Here is a 16,190-nt window from a genome sequence, read left to right on the forward strand (position 1 = left end):
CCCGAATATCCAATGGATCACCCGAATATCCATCATCCATCGTCCATCATCCATATCAACCGGGTAATAATACACGTAATCATTGCGTACCTGTTTTCCGACAATTATAATTATAGTACTCTAGGATCGGCGACCAGGCCCAGCAAGAGCAAGAGTTGGGGTGAATCAGCCAACATACAAAGTCTGACATCTCTCTTCATATAAAAGACGGGAGCCTTCTGGACAAGACAAGCCAGCAGAAGCATTCCTGAGTGCAAGTGCCACCACTCTTTTGACAATTGAGCCCGATTTATTAATACTATTTGCCTTTCCTGCGTTTCTTGCATTTTCCTATCCAAGGTTGTTGCTATGCCACTCAATATTGTCATCATTGGCGCTGGGTTCGCCGGCGTCTTCAGCGCTCTTTCAGCCAGACGGCTCATCTCCTTGCACCTCAACAAAGATCCAGCAGCAGCCGATATCCAAGTCCTTCTCATTGCGCCTGAGCCACAGCTAGTCCTGCGGCCGAGGCTTTACGAATCAAACCCAGCAAACCTCGTTTTCCCACTCACCGACCTCTTCAGCGCGACGGGGATTCGCTTCATCCAAGGCACAGTCGACGCTATCCGTGTCGAGGAGAAACATGTCCTGGTTGCCAGCCCCTCTGGCTCTACATCAATACAGCCTTATGATCGTTTGATATTCGCGGCTGGGAGCTGCTTGATCCGAGCTCCCATCCCCGGCCTGGACGATCATGCCTTTAATGTTGACACATTGAGTTCCGCGGTCAGGTTGGAAAACCACCTGCAAAGTCTCAAATCAAAACCCCCGAACAAGGCTCGAAATACCGTCATTGTATGCGGCGCAGGCTTTACGGGCATCGAACTTGCAACAGAGATGACAGGGCGGCTTCGGTCCATCTTAGGCAAGGATGCCGATGCCAAAGTCTTGCTTGTCTCGCGGGGGGAAGAGGTTGGCGATACCCTCGGACCGGGACCCCGCCACGTCATTTCCCGAGCTCTTCGCCAGTTGGGAGTAGAGACGAAACTTGGGACAACAGTCACCGCCATCGACGCTCTTGGCGTCACGACCGAAGCAGGGGAGCGTATTGAAGCCATGACCGTCGTCTGGACGGCCGGTGTAGCAGCCACAGAGCTCTCAAAACAGATTCCGGGAGACAAGGACGCACTGGGCCGCCTACGCGTCGACCAAGATCTTCGCCTGCCGTCCAACAAGGACATCTTCGTCGCAGGCGACTCAGCTTGTGCCCCGACGGGTGACCACAGCCACGACGCCCTCATGTCATGTCAACACGCCATACCAATGGGCCGAGCAGCGGGCTATAATGCTGCAGCAGATCTTCTCAATCTGCCAACCGCGCCATACTACCAGCCAACATATGTCACATGTCTCGATCTCGGCCCGTATGGAGCGGTTCTCACGCAAGGCTGGGAGCGCAAGGTGGTGTTTTCTGGGGCAATAGCCAAGAAGATCAAAACGTACATCAACGGAACTTTGATATACCCTCCACACACAACTAATCCGACCAAGGCGCTTGCTGCTGGAGATCCGGCGCTTCAATCGGCTACCGCGCAGCAGCTTCAGGGCAAAGCTTTATCACTTGTCAGTTTCTTTACCTCCAAGCTCCTGTAGCAGGGTATGATACGTGTTTGTAGTGTTTGCCTTTAAAGAGTTGCGTTTCATAATATCTACCTTATCTACTATAACTAATTTGCGCCTTTCGCTCCTATATGTTAGTATAGGCGCAGCTTTTTAAAAGACCAGCTGTTTGTTATATTAAGCCTTTTTTTTTTATCTCTCTTCACTCTCTTCTACTATACCAACTTCTGATGCAAGTCATCCTCGTATTGAATTCAAGAAACGTCATCTCAACATCAATTTTGTTATAATAGACATAAGGTATCTATTATCGATATACATGTACACCTAGGAAACACAGATCCGAATCATTACTATCTACAGCTCAAACTAATACACTGGTAATGCAAAACTTTCTCGTCGCTTGTCACTCAAACACCCATCACCGGCCATTAACTCATCGTCTAAGCATCTGATTTAGATGTCATCACCAAATCATCCATATCATAGACGCCAATAAACTTGAAAAACGCCAACACCTGCGGCGCCGTCCCGCATCCATCTCCCGTCGGCGCCGTCGCATTGAAATCCACCAGCGGAATCTTCTTGTCCCCAACCGTCGCCGAAACGGTGTAAGTCGTGTTAAATGCGAGGTTCCGTCCAATCACCTGGAACATGTCCAGTCCAATCTCCGGTCTCACCGTAACGAGACACGAAGGTGACACCTTTCCAGATGACTGGGGCTGAGATTCCGTCAAGATCTTGTTCAGTGCGGGCTTGTTGAAAAGGCCCTGCTTGCCCAAGTTCTGCGTGCCTTTACTTTTGGACGATACGGCGCCCGACACGTAAATGATAGACTGGCCCTCCTGAGCGACATTTATCGTCTTGACAATCTTCGGGGGAAAGACGGTCAAATCGATAAAGTCCACCGTGTCTGTGTGCTCGTTGACAACGTACAAGTGCGTGTTGTCCGCGCTGGGCCACAGGCCGTGAGGCTCGACGCCGCTGGCCTGGATGGCGCCCAAGTAGACGGGCATCTGGTCAGACCGCGGCTGCGAATACATTCTCGTCTCGTTGAGCGAAGCCACGGTGATGAATGCGTGCATAGTGCCGTTGAGGACGGCAAAGTTGGCGTGGTTGGTCTCGGCCCCGGTCTCGATGACTCCAATGACTTTGCGGGCGACGAGATCGATGATGGACACCTTGCCGGCCATCTTGTGCGGCACCCATAGACCTTTCCCATCTGGCGAGATCATCATGTCGGACGAGAAGACGTCGCCCAGACCCGTGATGTTGGCGATGACTTTGCGCTTGGCTACGTCGATGACGGACAGTGATGGTGAGCGCACATGGTTGGCATACGCCAGGTCGCCTTTCGGGCTGAAGACGACCTTGCTCGGGCCGCCGTAGGATTCGACATAGCCTACTACGCCGCCCTTGAGTCCGTCGACGATGTCGATACGGTCAACGCCTCGCGTGCCGACCCAGACATGTCGGTTGTCCCTCTCGAAGAAGGCCTCATGGGAGCTGCGGTCCACAAACGTTTGCGAAACAACCGAATTGTCCTCGGTGCTGAATACTGTCACGGTATTGCTTGTGATGGCCAGAGACACAATGAGCTTGCCATTGGGAGAGAAGCCGAGTCCGTGAGAGTTGACGGCCTTGACGTACTGCGGGTTCAAGTCGTTTGTTAACCGGCTGTCACCCAGGCTGATGGTGCCCAGGACCTCGCCTGTGGTTGGCTTGATGACGGTGATGGTGTTCGATGACTGGTCACCCGTGTAGAGGCGGTCCGAGTCGGAGATGGGTGCGCCTTTGCCGGCGAGGGCGGGAGCTTGGTCCCATGCTGAAGCGAATCTAGCTCCAAAGCCCAAGGCAAGGAGTGTGAGTGTTCTAGGGGACAGCATTTTGCTCTTCATTTCTTTGTCTTCACTTTTGAGCTTGCTGTGCTGTTGATGTTGCCAGCAAGTTGATTTTCTGGCCTTGTGTCAACGAACGAAGGGACAAGCCACAGACTTAAGAGTTGCAATATTTATATATTGTTACACGGAATATTATTGTGTTACATCCTGTCTGTCGACATACACATCGGGACGCCGATCTCAGGGCTACCTGCAGCTTCACTGCATGTTCCATCACAAACTTGCTCAACTCCATAATCTATATAACTACAAGGATACGAAACAACATAAGATGATTTTTCAAATAGATTCGTCCAATCAGCAAACTGTGTAATACATTGTTATTAAGTCCGAAATGTTGGCCCTATTAACCTTTGAGTAACATTCCTGTCTTTGACTCGGCTCGTCGGTCTCTTGGCATATCTCTTGACTCAAAAAGGGCAATACGTTCAAAACTTCTGACATCTCACTAGCCCCAAGCATATTACTCTTTAATACTTGCCCAGAATTATCCGCGAATCAGCTCTTACAAAACGCTCTCTCTCTTCTCTCCTCTGCTCTATCGTCTCTCCTATTGCCGCAAACTCTTGCCCCGTCGGACCATCGGCATAACGCCCAAACGTCAAAAAAAAAAACAAAAAAACATCCACTTCCCATCACATCACAGTCCCCTCCCCTTACCGCTGGCCCTAAAATCTCACTCCGTCACTCAAAAGGCGAGAAAAATAAGCTAAAGGGGGCGTTCCTAGGGAAAATTACCTACCGTGGCCTAGAGCCCGTTCGATTGAGGCCTTGTCGTTGGATCTGTGAGCAGATTTTGCGGAGTATGCCTATGTGCCCTTGGCTGCCGATGTCCCGAGCAGGGCGGCGAATCATGTCGCGGTGCTTGGATTTTTACGGTCGTTGACATTTATTGGGCCCGGCAGTTGATTTGGCACGGAGGAGATTCTGGCCTCCGTTGCATGGGAGTAATGTTAAATATGTTTAGAAGACTCGTAGTTACGACAGTTGTGAAAGCGCTGCCGGTCGTCGGTTGCGGCTTGGAACCCCTGCTGGTTGAAGTAGTATAAGTTGAGCCTATCCGACATCCGATCCGGTGTCACGAACGGCTTATACTTCAAAAGACAATTCAAATCGCAGATACAACTTGGTTTAACAACGACCATGTCTACAGGAATTGGAATCTTCGTGCATATTGGGTTACAATTTCTCTCTTCTCAAGTGAAATTAGGTCTTCAGAGCACTATGTTAATGATGATATTTATCCTGTCTCCCTGGTATCTATTAATTACAGCTTTCCAATAGTATATATCCAAATCAGCGCTTATTCCCGTTGTTGTTCAATGTCAGCATGCTCGTCATCCTCACCCCTTTCATCCTCCTCATCCTCCCCGTTGTACCAGTCGTCGCTCTCAAGCCCATCACCTCGAATAAATATTGACCCAATGCAGCCCAAAAGCGCCAGGCCGCCAAATAAACTCCACGCAAGAACCTCGCCTTTGGGCTGAATCCCCATGGACAGCGTAAACAAACTACCCGAAGCAAAAGGACCAATGCTGCGACCTAGAGCCGACAAAGTCTGGGCTACTCCGTTTAGGGTTCCCAGACTGTTGTGGGAAGGCGCCGAGTTGGTAATCTGGATGACAGGTGTTAGAATTAAAAGCAGAGGACATCGCGTTTTGCAATTTGATTTGACTTACCAGCAGCATCACACATGAAAGTCCCCCCACAGCACAGATCGTCTTCAAAATCAGTACGACGGCAAGCTCGATATACAGCCACATGATTCCAGTTCCCACACCGAATAGGGGCTTGTCATCAACATAGCCAACCCACGGCATGGCAATCATGCTGACGGCTAGACCAAACAGGGCGAAGCGATACGTGCCCAAGTTTCCGAATCGGCTCTTGAGTGGCTGGAACAGAAACGCTTGAAAGATAATGGTAATCAGACCCGCGAAACTCAAGCTGACACCAATTTTGCCGGGATCGAGTTCTCGGCCTGCTGGAGACGGAGAGGCTGCGAAAATGGGATACAAGCTGTTGAAACTAATATTGGCCAATTGGAATATTAGATATGTAACCAGGAGGGTCATTGTAGTGCGATTGAGAAGCTCGCGCCATGGCTTGTGTTCCTTGTGATTGTCGGCCGCCGGCTTTGATGTCTCAAGTGCCTCGTCATCATCGGGACTACCATCATTGTCATCAGAAGCCGACTCTTCAGAGCTCGGGGATAACAAGGGCTGCGTTTGAGAGGCTGCTTGAGGACGTGGCCACCTCGAGCTCCACGATTCTCGTCGTGGAGTTCGACTAAAGATGTTTGAAATGCGATTGGAGAGCCGGGTAGCCCATGTTGGTTTCCACGGATCATCGTCGATATCCTCCAGCGTTTCTTCAAACCAGATGCCCACCACAATGACGGCTGCCGCAAGAACAGCGGCGCTCAGGACGTTCGGCCCAAGGTAAGGGAATTCTTTGCCCATGCGCCCAACTAGGATTCCTCCCAGCGCAGGGCCCGTAAGTCCTCCCAGAGAATAAATAACGGGAAGATATGTAAACGCCTTGCTCTGGTTGGATCGATCCGTTACTTCGCCCAGAACAGTTGGCACGCAGGCGGCATTGCCATTGAGGAGACCCATGGCGGCGTGAACCAAAATCATTTGCCAGTACTGCTTACAGAAGCCAAAAGCGCAAAAGCAGCACATGAGCGAAAAGGTCCCGGCCAACAGCACCGGCTTTCGGCCCACGACATCCGACATGTAGCCCCAGACGAAGTTGGTGGAGAGCTGCGCCAGTGCAAAGACGCTGGCCAGCAGACCGACATACAGACCGCTCTCCTCCTTGGGTATGCCCGGCATGGACGTCACCATCTGTGGCAGATATGGCCCTATCGAGTTGAGTGCCGTCTGCTCTGCCAGCGATAGAAAGGCCAGGAGGAGGAGCTGGCGCACGGGCAGAGGTGTCTCATCGTGATCGCGGGAGGACGAGGTGGACGAAGAGTCGGACTCGACGGCCGTGGCGAAGCGGTCGCTGGAAGCATCGGAGGGCGGTTTAGGAGGAGGCGTCGGGAATGTTTGATATCGCGGGATTGAGGGCCGTCTCATGGATGCGATGATGGGAATGGGGGCGCCGGCGTGGAACGAGCCGGAGGACCTGGACGATCTTGACCGAGTCGTGACGCCCGGTCCGGGTCGGGCGTTTGCAGGGCGCGTCATGATGCCGCCGGCGTACAATCTCGGAGCGCCTTTTCTATCGTGTTTCTTTGTTCTTAGTTCCGAGATGTCAGATCTTCAACGGCTTTCTACAGCTCGTCTGTTGCTCGTCTTTTGCGCGTGATGGTCCGATCCGATAGTTCGTTTGCTTGTAGGTGGTTCAGACGGCGGGCGTGTGAGCCAGAACCTGCGCACCAATCTGCCGCCACAAGATCATGCTGTGTCAACGTCTTCAGCACGATGCGAGTGGGTTGAAGGCAGATTGTGGCGCTGTGGAGGAAGAATCCGGAGGATGTAGAATGGAAGACGTCAGGGCTGGCAACGATGGAAAGCTTTTTGAGGTGGGGACCTTTGAAAGGTGGTGAGATAAAGGGCGATAACGGTGCTCCGGGATGTACAGATACGAGACTTTGATATGGCCATTAATCAGCCTCGTTTAATCTCTTTTATTAAATACATGATCTTTTAATCAGCTGAGACGAGATTGCTTCAATTTGATCATCATTGAATTCTTCTATTCATGCACAAAGCTGGAGAGCTTCGCCTTTGGTGGGCGGCACGGACCGAATAGCGGGTCGGTCTGCAGCTGTTTTGAACGGTGTAAGAGGACCTGGCACTGTGAGTGGCTGGAGCCAAAATAGCCGGTGACCGGGCGTTTAATTGTTGAAGAGAGCAGTATTAGTAGTAGTACTGGATTTGTTGAGAGCATGTCTCGGACAGTGTTAGTATTCAACGGAGCTTGAGACGTTGCATAAGAATGGCGTGATGCTGAAGAAGATGCCGTGGAAATGTAGGATTTCGATGGTCCCTGGAGGCTGTCTAAGACAATGCGTCACAAACATGCAGATAAACAGCGGCGACTTAATAGTCTATGTCTTTTTAAACGACCTATTTACCACATTTATTAGATCATTGAGTTGGGTTATTGTTGCGGATGACTTGACGTTCGTGCACTTAGTAGTTCACCTAACAGGAGCTGCTCTATATGTACATGTATGGAGTCATCTCAGTGCCTGCATTAAGACGTCTATCATTACATAATTTGCTTGACTCGGTAGCGGAGTATTTTGATCTAAAGATCTCGATATATAATAATGAGGATATATGAGTGTGATAAGACCAGCATATTCCCTGTATCGAAAGCGAAGGCCCTTGTGTAAGCACACCGCGAAAAATTCGACAACAATTTTGATGGGCTTTCGAAGAGAGTTGCTAAATTCTTTATTTGCATATTATTGAATCTACAAGAGAATATCTCATGAGGTTGGCTAATACAAGGCATGGTCACATTACGTCATAGCTCCTCTACAGTGCAGCTATCTAAAGCCTAGCAGATTAACAGGATATATACTATCGGATTGAAGACTCAGAACAACGCATAAAAGTTCCCAATTCTTATCCATTGCCTATACTAGTAGATTTCTCGACTGTTGTCCTACTTCATACATAATATAATAGTATAACACCCATCACTCCTAGTCTTGCTTTGCATATACGCATACCCCAATCCTCACATTATCCACCAATAGCATCCCTCTCCATCATCACCAACACCAACATCAACACAAATCTATCATCATCCCATCGACTCATCATCAAACATGCCCGATCCCGCATCACCTCCCTCATCCATCTCGCCCTCACATCATCCCATCGTCCCCCCAAAGACCCCCAAGCCGCCACTATCCGCCCACGCCCTCTCGACAACCTCCCCGCGCCCTCTAAACACACATCACATCCACTATCCCCAGAATATGCCCGAAAGTCAGCCCAAAAAGATACGCAGACCCGCCTTCAAGGAGATTTACAAGCTTTCTAGAAGATCCAGGCGTGCCAATCATGGGCGCGGGGACGGCGATTAGCATGAGGTTGCATTTTGGGTGGCTGGCGATTTTAATACTATTTTTACTCCGCATCTTCTGTCTCACATTAGCGCGAGATGGATACATGATATATCATGAATGCTGATAAACATCATTATCCGAGATCGGTGATTTGAGAGAGAGATAACCGAGGATATGGAATTATAGATTGCCAAGTCTCGATGGTATATATCGAGCCATCACTGCTTCCATCGAATACAGCATCATCCTCATCTTCCTCATCTTGCTCCATCACATCTACTGACTTACACCAAAGATACCTCACACTTAAGATCCATCTACCAGTTAATACCATCTCAATGGCAGCCCTCACTCTCCCAGAACCATTCGCCAGCATCCCCCGTGAATCCTTCCTCTTCGGGCCCTCTCCCATCCAACAACTCCCTCGCATATCCGCTGCCCTCGGCGGCAAAGTCAACGTCTACGCCAAACGCGAAGACTGCAACTCTGGCCTCGCCTACGGAGGCAACAAAGTCCGCAAGCTAGAGTAAACCCCCCTTTTAAATCTCCCTCATCTTCTCCCACCATCTATTCTAACATTGAACACACAGGTATCTCGCCGCTGAGGCTCTCTCCCAAGGAAGTGACACCCTCGTCTCCATCGGCGGCGTCCAATCCAACCACACCCGCGCCGTCACGGCCGTCGCCGCGAAACTCGGCCTCGCCGCCGCCACCGTCCAAGAGCACTGGGTAGACTGGCACGACCCAGGCTACGAGAAAGTCGGCAACATCCAGCTCTCACGCCTCATGGGCGGCGACGTAAGACTCGACCCGTCGCTGTTTGGCATCGAGCACAAGCCCACGCTGGCGAACCTCAAGGCGGAGCTGGAGAGCGCCGGTAAGAAGCCGTATTATATTCCTGCGGGAGCGTCGGATCATCCGCTGGGGGGGCTGGGGTTTGCGAGGTGGGCGTTGGAGGTGGAAGCGCAGGAGAAGGAGATGGGGGTGTTTTTCGATACGATTGTTGTTTGTGCCGTGACGGGGTCGACTATGGCGGGCATTGTGGCGGGCTTTAAGCTTGCGCAGGTGAAGCTGGGTTCGCCGAAGCGTAAGGTTATTGGGATTGATGCTTCGGGGAAACCGAAGGAGACGTTTGACCAGGTGTTGCGCATTGCTAAATTCACTGCTGCCAAGATTGGTCTCTCGGAAGACGATGTGACTGAAGCGGATATCGTGTTGGACGACAGGTTCAATGCCAAGATCTATGGTATTCCGGATGAGACGACGATTGAGGCCATCAAGTTTGGAGCGAGCACTGAGGCCTTCATTACGGATCCGGTCTATGAGGGGAAGAGTTTGGCGGGCATGATGGCGCTCATCAAGAATGGTGAGATTGCCAGCGGGAATGTTTTGTACGCTCATCTTGGAGGACAGATGGCTTTGAACGCATATTCGTCTATTTAACAAAGCCTCGGTACGTCTTATATCTCTTGTTTCTTAGTTTTTCCTTGTTTATGTAAAGAATGAAATATCCAAATAGTTTGATAGCCATCTATAGTGCTTCATCCAGTGAGCACTCCAATATCATCACCGCATTTTTATATGTCGTCTCATGAAATATCACCACGTCCCCGTGACTTTTAGATCTCTCGAGCTCTCCCCAACAGAAAATGTAAACTCTCCGTCTGGAATAACCCAGTTCTGCTTTTCTACATCCCAGTAACTCAAATCTCTCCTCGTCACGTTAAACTCGACCGTCTTCGTCTCCCCCTTTTCGATAAAAATCTTGTCAAACCCACGAAGAACTCTAACTGGGAACTCAACTGTATCTGAGGCTGGGTATGAGAGATATAGTTGGGGCACAGCTTTACCACCAACCTTGCCCGTGTTGGTCAATTCGACTGATACGGTTACGTGAGATTCCCATAGTGATGGGTTGCCGCCTTCGCCGCCGCCGGCACCAGATAGGGGCTGCTGTACGTCGTAGCCTTCAGGGTAAGGATACTTGCCTTTCTTGATGTCACCCACGGAGTCAATGTATGGATATATGTAATTCTTGAGCTTGCGAATACCCGATGGGAACAATGCCTCTTCAGTTTTCGGGATGGCAGTATCAAATTTCGGAGGCTCAACCTCTGGAGCTGCCGGGCGCTCATCAGGTAGAGGCGATCTTGGCTTGGTCTCCGTAATCTTGAGGTTTTTGTATTCGAAAGTTGTATATGAGAGCCCGAATCCAAATTCGTATCGGGGCTCAATGTTATACTTGTCAAAGTGCCTGTAGTCAATGAAGAGACCCTCGCTGAAGTCTTGTTGCGGGACGACTCCATTTGGCAGATACATGACTTGACCGCCTTGTCCGTAATCACCGAGGGACTTGCCAATGGTGTACGGCAGCTTGCCGCTTGGATTTTCTTCTCCAAAGAGGATGCTCGCAATGGCATTTCCACTCTCTTGTCCAGGTAGATTGGCAGCGACGAGTGCTTTGATGGTGGGAAGATCGATCCATGGGTCCACCGTCACGGGTCCGACGGCGTGAATAATGACAATTGTCGTCCCTGAACCGCCACCGCAATTCTTTGCGACCTCAGTGACGAGCACTTCACCACCCTTTTGCGCCTTGAGGTCAGGGCGGTCAGCATGGACGCTGTCCCACGTACGATAACCTTCTCCAGAATCAGAGTTGATGAAGACCAGGCATATGTCCTGGTTCTGGACAATGTCCTTTGCCGGCTTATCATTCGTCAGATGCTCGGTAAGCTTGACCTTTTCCTTGTTGAACTTTTTGCGGAGAGCTTCAATTGGAGAGACCAAGTAGGGAAACACAACAGCACCGCTTCCCCAGCCCGAGCCCAGGGTACCGTCATTGCACGCCTGATCCTCACAATAATTGGGCCCCTTGCCCGGTCCAGCATCTTCTCCAAAGATTCCTATCCTTACTTGGCCGTCTCTCTTGGTTTGGGTTGAATCATCACCACTTAAACGACCATCAACGCTGAGAGGAAGGGCCCCTTCGTTCATGAGCAAAACGGTTCCCTCCGCGGCTACCTGTCGAGCCAGTATTGAGTGATTAGCCTGCACGTTGACAAATTTGTTGACCTCGACCTTGTCCTGAGGCGACGAACTAGCAGGTGCCGTGACGCCCATTTTGTCATTAGTCCATGAAGAAAAGTTGGGCCCTTTCCTGTCAAACAGCTTCTTATCGTCCTGACCCAGCTGATACCACGAGGCTACGATGCGAATAACCATGTCGTTGAGTCTTTCAAGGGGTAATGAGCCGTTCAAGACAGCGCGAGAGAGGTTGGGCCCCCAAAGGGAGTTGCCGTCCTGCCAACGCAGGCCATCTCCCGGCATGCTCATATCGAGGCCAGCCAGGGCACTGCCCACGCCGGATCGCTGCGCCAGCCAGTCGGACATGACGAAGCCCTGGAATCCTAGTTCATCTTTCAAAATGCCATTCAGTAGCTTGGAGTTTCCGCAGGCGTATGAATTATTGACCATGTTGTAGGAACACATGACGCTAGCAACTCCGGCCTTGACAGCATCGCCAAACGGCCAGGCATACACCTCATGCATAGTGCGGTCGTCAATATTGGACGAGAGAGCGTTTGGCAGCACCCATTCCCAGGCCTGGCGGAAATGCTCCTGCTCGTTGGCGACGAAATGCTTAATGGTAGCCATGACGCCCTGGTCCTGAATGCCCTTGATGGTCTCGTAGCCCGCCACACCCGAGAGGTATGGATCGGCCCCGAAGCCCTCCCAGTTTCGCCCGCCAGCAGGCATTCTGCCCAATGGGCCAACAACAGGTCCCAGGAGGACGTTGATGCCCTTGCCCCGAGCCTCAAGTGAGTGAGCTTTGCCTCGCTCATACATGAGCTCCCTATTCCACGTCGCTCCAACAGTCACTCCCGCCGGGAAAGCCGTGATATTGTCCGAAAAGCGAATGCCCAGCGGCCCATCCTGGAGAGCTAATGCAGGGAATCCGACATGAACCGCTGGTGCCGTATTTCCAACTGCAAGTCCCATGCTCCATCCGGTTCCGGTGGTTATGTTAACTTTCTCTGCCAGCGTCATGTTGGCCACCATTTCAGCCGCCTTTTTGTAGCTATCAGCCCATTGATGCACGGAACCGCCCCTTGGAGTGGGATACCAGGGCGGAGATTTCCCATCGAGCGGTCTAATCTTGAGCTTCTTGTATCCGAAGGCGCCGCCAGCAGCGAGCAGCATGATGATGATGGCCACAACGGCAAGGACGGCGATGCAGCACCGGCTCTTGCGCATGCGTCGGGGCAGCATCCATGACAGGCGGCCGGGGATGCGCTGCTTGGAGTCTGTCAAATGCGATGAGTCCCTTACGGATGAAGTGATGACATCGCCATCCTTGGTCAGCTCGTCCAGGTCCAGGTCATCGTCAGATTCAGTTGAGGTGCGTCGCAAGGATTCATGCTCTCGCAGGAGACCCTCCTTGGCGGGATCTCGGGCTGGCGCCATTAGTGAAGAAGCAGCAGATGGACTGGTGCAGCGACGGGAATGGCCATGGATTTACAGGCGATCAATTTAGCTAGAGAGAATGTTAGAGGGAATTGGAAGAGGTAAGAATGGGCATCAGATCAAGATCAATCAATGCCTGATGACAAGGCAATCAAATCAGTGCACATTGCGTCACAGTGCCCACTGATCTGCCACAGCCGATACGATGAGGCGCCTGTGCTAAGCAGGCACTTTAATTGGGCATTGATTGTAATTCATCATCATCCTAGCATGCATATAGATGCGATTCAATAAATTAAATTAAAAATCCAATTAGAATTGGGAATTGATAAATTAAATAAAAAAAAGTTTCTTACATTTTCAATATATTAAAGTACCTAAATGATCATTTGAATTTATATTTTACATACTTGGCGAAGCGGCGAAGCGAACGATTGCAAGCGCCTGCTCCTCATTAAACATCCATCCAACTTCTCAATCACAACCATCGTCTGCTACTGCTCCGCCATTACTACATCTATCACTTTCCAGTGGCATCCAGAAAAAGTACCTAATATTGTCCTGAACATGGCTTAGACTCAGTTGTATGCACAAGACGGAGTACATGAGAGTAATGATATTACTCTGCCCATATGACCACTCATTTCCATAGACACCGCAAAAGTTCTATTCTTCTTCCGTTCTACCAGTAAAGAACAAGTGATCAAGGAGGTCATTGGAGAAGCGTTGTTCCAAATCGGCCAACGTCCACTGGTCTCGTTTGCCAATTTGTCTGAGTAGGCCCCTAAACTCGCGGATCTGCGTCTCGTAATCCCGTCGCAACTTCTTTCTCCACAGTTCGCCGCGGACGGTAAATTCGGTCCATTGTTTCGCCCAGTGCGGTCGTGTGGCTAGTAAATCGCCGTTGGAATCCGTGTAGCTCATCCATCTGTTCAGAACTCGTTGCGCATACGGGTTCCAGGTTCCCCTGGCCGCATCCAAGGTGAGGATTTCGATGGAGCAAGTGCCTAGCTTATTGCCTCGCTGGGGAGCCATGATGACGTCGCTGTCACCCATAATCCGCATCTCCAACGGCATTTGCTGCGGAGTGTTCTCAGTCGCCTGATAACACTCACGGATGGCATCCCACCACGCTTTTCGCACCACGTTTAGGTCTCGGGCCGTAGGCTTGTCCTTCTTCCCAGGGATGGGTATTTCAACCTCAAGATCCAGAACTCGGAGGTTCTGAATACCTCGTTGGAAATGGAGTGCTTCTGGTAAATAAGTTTCAATCGGCTCGTTTGGTAGACTATCCATGGCCACCTTGGAAAGCAGGGTAATGAGGCCGCCAGTGACTTTGGGTAACCGGAAGAGCTCCTTTAGCGCTGGTGTTGACTGTAACATGTTGAGGAGGGATTGCGTAACTATTTGCTTGGCTGCTTTGTAGGGACCGGGGAATGACTGGACGTTTGCAACCTGTGGTATTGTGTTCCAGCAATTAACCCATACCTGATCGTGATAGGGGAACCAGAACCATTCCGCGTAGTAATCGTTTTCGCAGTGGCTCTCAAATTGTCGTATGTCTGCTTCGCGTTGCTCTGCTGTCACAGGTAACCGCAATGCTATCGGAATATCTTCCTCGAGCCAGCCATCAGGCGGTGGCACCGCACGGATAACGGGTAGTTTTTCGGGCTGCATCCTGGCAATGCTCATGGGCTTGAACTCAAGTGTGAGGTGTGTCACAACCCCAATAAGCCCAAAACACCCAGCTGCAGCTCTCAACTCCTCTTCATCATTCACAGTTCGCGGCTGGCCGTGGCAATCAACGTATTCGATCTTGCGAACCAAGTCACTCAGTGTCTTATTTTCAATCCCAGCCCCATGGCAAATTGGCGCATTTGCACCACCAACTGTTATCTCCACCATGATGACGTTCAAAGGAAGCGTAACTCGCCCGTTTTGCAGACACCAGCGTCGAAGCTCCTCGTTGGTAACACCTGCACCTACACGTACCAGCGTGTTACCGTTATCCAGCTCACCAACTTCTCCCTTCACCTCGATTTTTCGTAACTCATTCGTTGGTGGCAAACAGATTCCTAAAGAAGTTAAGTCGACCTTGCTGGTGACATGCTTGATAGGCAGAAGAGATACCAACACTTGGCCTGCTGTTTCACTACGACCGAAAATGGGGGCCCATGAATGGCCTAAGAGACAAATACCGAGTTAGCCACTGGGTAGGAACCTGAACACTACAGTATCCGTCTTTCAACAAACGAAAGATTTGCCACTAGTTGTACTCACGATACCCGGCACAACGAACTCCCCAATTTTGGCCTTTTGCTGCTTTTACGATGGCTTGCACTCCACGAAGAGTGGAAGGGACGCATGTGTAGCTCGGTGTATACTCCACGTTCCTCATATTTCCCCAGTTCTTAAACGTTTCATTCTTGTGTATCTGTCAAGCGTAATCAGGATATAGCCCAATAAGTGACTTAGTTCTCAGCCTAATACAGATAGCTGAATCACAAGGCTTTGGCATACCTGAACCTCTTCATTATTCCCTCCGCTCTGGGTGAGAAATTGGCGAAGATCTTTGACAAATGGATCGTCGCGAAAAGGCTCTGATAACCAGGATCTTGTACGATGGGAATCAATATCACCGTTGTCTTCCGAGGCAGAGTCTAAGTCGATTACACCAACGACCCTGTCGATTTCCGGAAGATCTGCAAGTGCAGTACCCTCGACAAAGTCTAAGACGATCTTTTGCTCAGGTTCAGGGAATTTCTCCATGACCGTTTCGTAAGTCCCTAATTCCGGTTGGTCAAAAAGTTTAATGAAATTACGGAAGAATTCTTCATTTTGATCAGACTTTATAGAGTCTGTCAGAACCTGGCGAAGGCCAGGAAGTTGGCTATTGATTTCCTCGTTTTCTTTAAGCGCTTCGTTCATGAGTTTGAGACGCTGCTCCACAGTGGTCTCCCAGATACTGGGCTCGGGCGAGTTCTCCAGGTTGACGGCCGCCATAGTGAGAAACTGTAAAGGTATAGGACTGTAAAAAAAGAAACTACTTTTTATTTCAGAAAAGAAAATAAATGAGATCAAAAGCAATTCTCAAACAGGTCCGATTGACTTGGATTTGAAGAATAGGGAAGCGCTTCTGAGCTTCTCTATTTGACTCCACACGCTGTCATGAATGGATGATATCGTCG

General features: G+C 50.5%; 7 protein-coding genes across 7 annotated transcripts; 3 read left to right on the plus strand and 4 right to left on the minus strand.

Annotated features, from left to right (window-relative positions):
• The first annotated feature begins 56 nt into the window (after positions 1-56).
• M431DRAFT_511099 (hypothetical protein) lies at positions 57-1,793 on the plus strand. The gene has a single exon (XM_024919591.1). The coding sequence runs from the start codon at positions 349-351 to the stop codon at positions 1,630-1,632; it is 1,284 nt and encodes a 427-aa protein (XP_024771631.1). The 5' UTR covers positions 57-348; the 3' UTR covers positions 1,633-1,793.
• Positions 1,794-1,990: 197 nt separating this feature from the next.
• Positions 1,991-3,750, minus strand: M431DRAFT_511100 (hypothetical protein). Its single transcript, XM_024919592.1, has one exon. It carries the CDS (start codon positions 3,483-3,485, stop codon positions 2,043-2,045), a length of 1,443 nt encoding a protein of 480 aa, XP_024771632.1. The 5' UTR covers positions 3,486-3,750; the 3' UTR covers positions 1,991-2,042.
• A 917-nt stretch (positions 3,751-4,667) lies between these two features.
• M431DRAFT_149596 (hypothetical protein) lies at positions 4,668-7,172 on the minus strand. The gene is made up of 2 exons (XM_024912804.1): positions 5,180-7,172; positions 4,668-5,115 (listed from the first exon to the last, which is right to left on the minus strand). The coding sequence occupies exons 1-2, from the start codon at positions 6,692-6,694 to the stop codon at positions 4,804-4,806; spliced, it is 1,827 nt and encodes a 608-aa protein (XP_024771633.1). The 5' UTR covers positions 6,695-7,172; the 3' UTR covers positions 4,668-4,803.
• Positions 7,173-8,066: 894 nt separating this feature from the next.
• Positions 8,067-8,644, plus strand: M431DRAFT_230418 (hypothetical protein). The gene has a single exon (XM_024913635.1). It carries the CDS (start codon positions 8,293-8,295, stop codon positions 8,551-8,553), a length of 261 nt encoding a protein of 86 aa, XP_024771634.1. The 5' UTR covers positions 8,067-8,292; the 3' UTR covers positions 8,554-8,644.
• A 229-nt stretch (positions 8,645-8,873) lies between these two features.
• Positions 8,874-9,978, plus strand: M431DRAFT_8260 (hypothetical protein; the record flags this gene model as incomplete). Its single annotated transcript, XM_024923188.1, has 2 exons — positions 8,874-9,061; positions 9,126-9,978. 2 exons carry the CDS (start codon positions 8,874-8,876, stop codon positions 9,976-9,978), a joined length of 1,041 nt encoding a protein of 346 aa, XP_024771635.1.
• Positions 9,979-10,134: 156 nt separating this feature from the next.
• On the minus strand, positions 10,135-12,792 carry M431DRAFT_92499 (glycoside hydrolase family 3 protein; the record flags this gene model as incomplete). Its single annotated transcript, XM_024924367.1, has 1 exon — positions 10,135-12,792. The coding sequence occupies one exon, from the start codon at positions 12,790-12,792 to the stop codon at positions 10,135-10,137; it is 2,658 nt and encodes an 885-aa protein (XP_024771636.1).
• Positions 12,793-13,372: 580 nt separating this feature from the next.
• M431DRAFT_511105 (hypothetical protein) lies at positions 13,373-16,039 on the minus strand. The gene is made up of 3 exons (XM_024919593.1): positions 15,523-16,039; positions 15,283-15,436; positions 13,373-15,185 (listed from the first exon to the last, which is right to left on the minus strand). The coding sequence occupies exons 1-3, from the start codon at positions 16,003-16,005 to the stop codon at positions 13,669-13,671; spliced, it is 2,154 nt and encodes a 717-aa protein (XP_024771637.1). The 5' UTR covers positions 16,006-16,039; the 3' UTR covers positions 13,373-13,668.
• Positions 16,040-16,190: the final 151 nt, after the last annotated feature.

Source organism: Trichoderma harzianum (assembly GCF_003025095.1).
Source record: "Trichoderma harzianum CBS 226.95 unplaced genomic scaffold M431scaffold_11, whole genome shotgun sequence".
NCBI classification, from domain to species: Eukaryota; Fungi; Ascomycota; class Sordariomycetes; order Hypocreales; family Hypocreaceae; genus Trichoderma; species Trichoderma harzianum.